This window comes from Mesitornis unicolor, unplaced genomic scaffold, assembly GCF_000695765.1.
Source record: "Mesitornis unicolor isolate BGI_N332 unplaced genomic scaffold, ASM69576v1 scaffold7, whole genome shotgun sequence".
NCBI lineage: Eukaryota > Metazoa > Chordata > Aves > Mesitornithiformes > Mesitornithidae > Mesitornis > Mesitornis unicolor.
In genome coordinates this window covers 10,272-14,483 of record NW_010195464.1, presented here as the reverse complement: position 1 = coordinate 14,483, position 4,212 = coordinate 10,272, and the positions used below count along the sequence as shown (strand labels likewise).

The 4,212-nt window shown below is 44.4% G+C and overlaps 1 protein-coding gene across 1 annotated transcript in view; it reads right to left on the bottom strand.

The window, feature by feature from the left end:
- Nucleotides 1-3,425, bottom strand: part of PDLIM1 (PDZ and LIM domain 1) — a 32,216-nt gene extending 28,791 nt beyond the window's left edge. The window contains exon 1 of the mRNA XM_010188102.1: nt 3,280-3,425. Within this exon, the coding sequence (XP_010186404.1) occupies nt 3,280-3,347 (68 nt within the window). The 5' untranslated portion in view covers nt 3,348-3,425. The remainder of the gene's footprint in view (nt 1-3,279) is intronic.
- Between the last annotated feature and the right edge of the window lie 787 nt (nt 3,426-4,212).

The window sequence follows — 4,212 nt, the reverse complement described above, 5'->3', positions numbered from 1 at the left end:
TTGGTGTATGCGCCAACATTGTTAAGCACCCACTTTCGAGGCAGAAAACTGACCTTTCCAGCTCTGCTCACACAACAAACAGCAAAGCACCTGGCAGTGCTGCTTGGAAAGGCATAAAGCAGTTTATGGCTGGTTTTGAAATCCTAGGAAACTAACAGATTTGCACCTTTGGGTTAAAAAGCAGACCAAGCATGTTTTCTTCAGCTAATTTGATCAATTTTTAATGGTGACTTGTGTTAGACTAGATTTCCTGCCTACAGTCTGATCTGAAATATTTTTGGACTGTTACCATCGTTAAGGAAAATACCGAAACAGGAAACACTGGAATGTTGTAGATATTCACAATCAAGTACGCAGTGCAAACAGCATTTCCTTTACCAGAAGTGTTTAAGTCCTTTCAATTATCTACATTTACACTTCTCTTAAATAATCATTAGTACAAACATGAAGACATTTTAACCACTTGGCTACCATTAAAAGAGAAGATGCAGAACACACACACAGAAAATTTGTTTTGATCTACAGAAGAACATAAGGAGAAGCATAACAAAGTATTTCCCTAAAACACTCTCCCATCCTCCAGCTAATTGCAGCTTAAGGGCTTTCTGCAGCAGAGATACTGCCATAGTATACAATATCCTTTATAGATTTGTCTTCCACTAATTCATCCAGTCTCCTCTTGAATCCATGTGCACTTCAGCATTCAGAGTGCAGTCATAAATGAACTCCCTACTGTCACAACAGCATCAATCCTTTGGTGGAACTGAAACACCTGATGTGAGCTTAGACCCATATCTAAAATCTCTCCTGGCACAACTCTGCTGTCAACCTGAATGTAGGTGTTGTGGTTTAGGATCAAACCAGGACAGTAGGTCAAGAGAGCATTTTGCACACAAAATCATTTAAATGAGTAATCATTTAAAATGCATCAGATAAGGAATTAAAAATCACTATGGATTTATGCTTTCACAGGACATCTCTGTGACAGTGAGCAGAAGAGAAGGACTGGAAGACTTCCCACTCCAGAAAACCTGCTGCCGCCGGGCACGTCCTTAGCACTGGTTGTGCGTGATGCCCCAGCCCACAGAGATGCTGCCCTGCCAGACCAGTGGTCCTGGCCAGCACAGCTACTTTGTGCAACAGATCCAGCTAATGAGCTACGACTGCAGAGCATGGAGATCAGGCCCAAGAGCTGGTGGTGCTAAAGTGGAAATTATATCCTTTCATTTTTATACTCAGCCAACTAGTTACAGAGCCACTTCAACAGAGAAAACCTTTCAGCTCTGACCTGAGCATACTGTCAGCCTTTCTGAGTAATGGACTGACCAGAACATCAAGCCTTACTGACAAGAGTTTGGCTCACCAAGGTTTAGGAAGCTAAGGCCGTATCACTTGGCCGGGTGGCCCTCATTTTCCCAGATGTATTCCACCCTCTTCACCACAGTAGCAATCCTCTTCCCTTCTTCACGGAAGAGGGCTGACCACCACTCATAATCTGCTCTACTCACTTCCCCTACCCTAAGTTGACAGTTCCTCTGTCACCCCTCAAGACCTTCCATTTTCAGGTCTTGGCCAGAGTAAAGAAGGGCTCCGGCCGCAGTAACAAAGACTACACTGCATTTCTGACCACTGATTCTAGCTGCATTTGGGACAACACAGTTATGGGGCCCAGCTGAGTGCTAGGGATAAAATACTCTCAGAGTACAACCAGGAAAGACCACATGATGCACACAACTGTCTTTTAGCACTGAAAGTGTATCATATTCCCTGATACATCTCTAGCAGCTATCAAATCTCCAAACAAATAAGCAACTCTTCCCTAAGCAGAACTTTACTTCCAAAGAAGGAGGAAGACCAAAGACATAAAGTCCCTAGAATAATCTAAAATGGATTTTACATAGAGCTATGCATGTACAAAAGCCTAAGGTGGCTAAGTAGCTAGATCACTGCTTTTCGCTGGTGGTCTTGACACTCTTGGCCATTTTGTTAGCAGTACTCATCAATCAGTAGCACAGCAGAAGCATCCAACACATAGTCATGCTACCTCCTTGAAAGGAAGTCTTCAAAAAGAGTTGGGCTGTGATAACTCAAAGCCCCCGCATGGTTTTACACAGCTGCACTTCCAGCTAGAAATCTCTCCCTGGGCAGCTTCCACATCCATGGTCAATGAAACCATGCATGAGGTAGCTATAAAGTTAACAGCTTTGTAATTAACATTAGCAAACACATTTTACAGACTCAATGATCTGTAGGAGTGAGCTTGCCTGCAGGCTGAAAGAGCCCTTGCCTCCCCTCCTCTCTACCAGCCAGAGGCACATGGCACAGGTTTGCTATGTCAAGGTATTTCGGAGAGGAAAAGGAGTGCTCCTTAGCAAGAAGATTACAGGCTGCCATGTCAGAGGTCAGTATGAGAAACTCTGGGGCTAACAGGCTGCAGCAATGCTCACCACCAATTCATGCTGCCTGCACTGTGCTCCGTCCTTCCCTTCGTGAATTCCCTCAATGAATTGTCAGGCTTTTATTGGCCAAGACCCATCACGTCTTCCTGAACTGGGAAATGCCTACTGAACTCCTAGCATTATCCCAGCTATGGTACAAGATTTCTGTTTATCACAGAAAAGCCCTAAACAATTGAACTACTGTGTCATTTAAGGTATGTTTCTGCACTCCTTCTGAAAGCACTTCATAGAATCAGAGAATCAGTGCTGCCTTCCTTTACTTTTTCAGGACTCAGGAGAGACTGATGCCTGACAGGCCTTTGATGCAGCCTGGGACATCACTGTTTAGGCACTATCAGTGCTGTTTGATCAAGAGGCTCCAAAATGAACAACCTTTCTGAGCCTGCATTTGGCAAAAACTAGACAATTAATAGCTTGGGCAACACACAACCATGTATTTTATCTGCTAAATTAGTACAACACAAAGAGAGATCACCTCTGGTCACACCTCCTCTGCTATGAGTGAGGTTTCCATGAGACCTGTGTTTGATTTCTTGCTGTCAGGAGACACCAAATAGGCTGACAGTCTCTGCCACAAATCATCAGCCAATTTTTCACTGGGCAAGTTGCTTTCATTAGGTCAAAGTGCAGCAAATGCAAGCAACATTAGGATTAAAGGCTGAATTCAGTTCCCTCTTGCAGTCCAGTGCCTGGCCAGACAGAGCACTAAGAGGTCAAATTAAACAAACCAGCCAGAAAAGGCTGCTGCCAAACCAAAACACAGCTACTGCCCACCCTGCATCCCTCCCTCTCCCCATCCCAGTCCCGCTCATTGTCATACCTGCTGACTGTCAGGGTTAGTTCATCTGCACAACCCTTGATTTTGTTCTGTGCCTCAAGGTGGGTCATGTTATCCGTGTCCACTCCATCAATGGCTATGATCTGGTCTCCTATGCACAAGTTGGCTACTGCAGCTTTGCTACCTGGAGTCACCTAAAAGAAAACAAAAAAAGAATGAATGGACCTTCCAGGGAGCAGCGTTCCATAGCTACATCTGAAAAAACAGTTGGAGCACTCAGGACTTCCCTTGCTGGTACCTGGAAGAAAGGAGGTGAAAACTAATGCAAGTAAATTCTCAACAGGAAGCTACCTTGATCTGAGCCTCTTGGACACCCACAGTATTAAAATTAGAGGCCGAATTTTGGCACCCACAGACAGAAACTTGGGGAAAACAGGTAAGTAACAGAAACTGCCTTTTCACTCAACACAATTGGCTTCATGCTAGAGAGCAAGAACATATAGAAAACAACTTTGTTCCTTGCTGGATGGAGAAGTGCTCTCCAAATAGAAGGTGCTGAGGACAGCCAATAAGCCTGAGCCTCTAAATACAGAGGTGATAGAAAACAGTACCAAAGTCATTGCAATGCAATCAATGCCAATCAAGCACACCTTTGTCCGCATCATGATCTCATTTGCTTCCTTCTTTGGAAGAAAGTTTGGGCTCAATATTTTTGATTGCTGCTTTAGTTTTACTCTGTTTCAGCCCAGGAACATCTGCAAGGGATTCTCACTGACTTCAGTGAGATCAATTGCAAAGCAGTGAAAGGATCATCCCTAGCCAGACCACAGCTCACTTTGACACGTTCTGCCATATACATCTCCCTTTCCTCTCCACGTGTAGTGCTTTGCTTCCCAGCCACACCACTGCTAAAGACTTAACACTGCTACAGAGTTGTGCCTGAGAGATGACTGATGGGGAAGAGTTTGGGGTAAC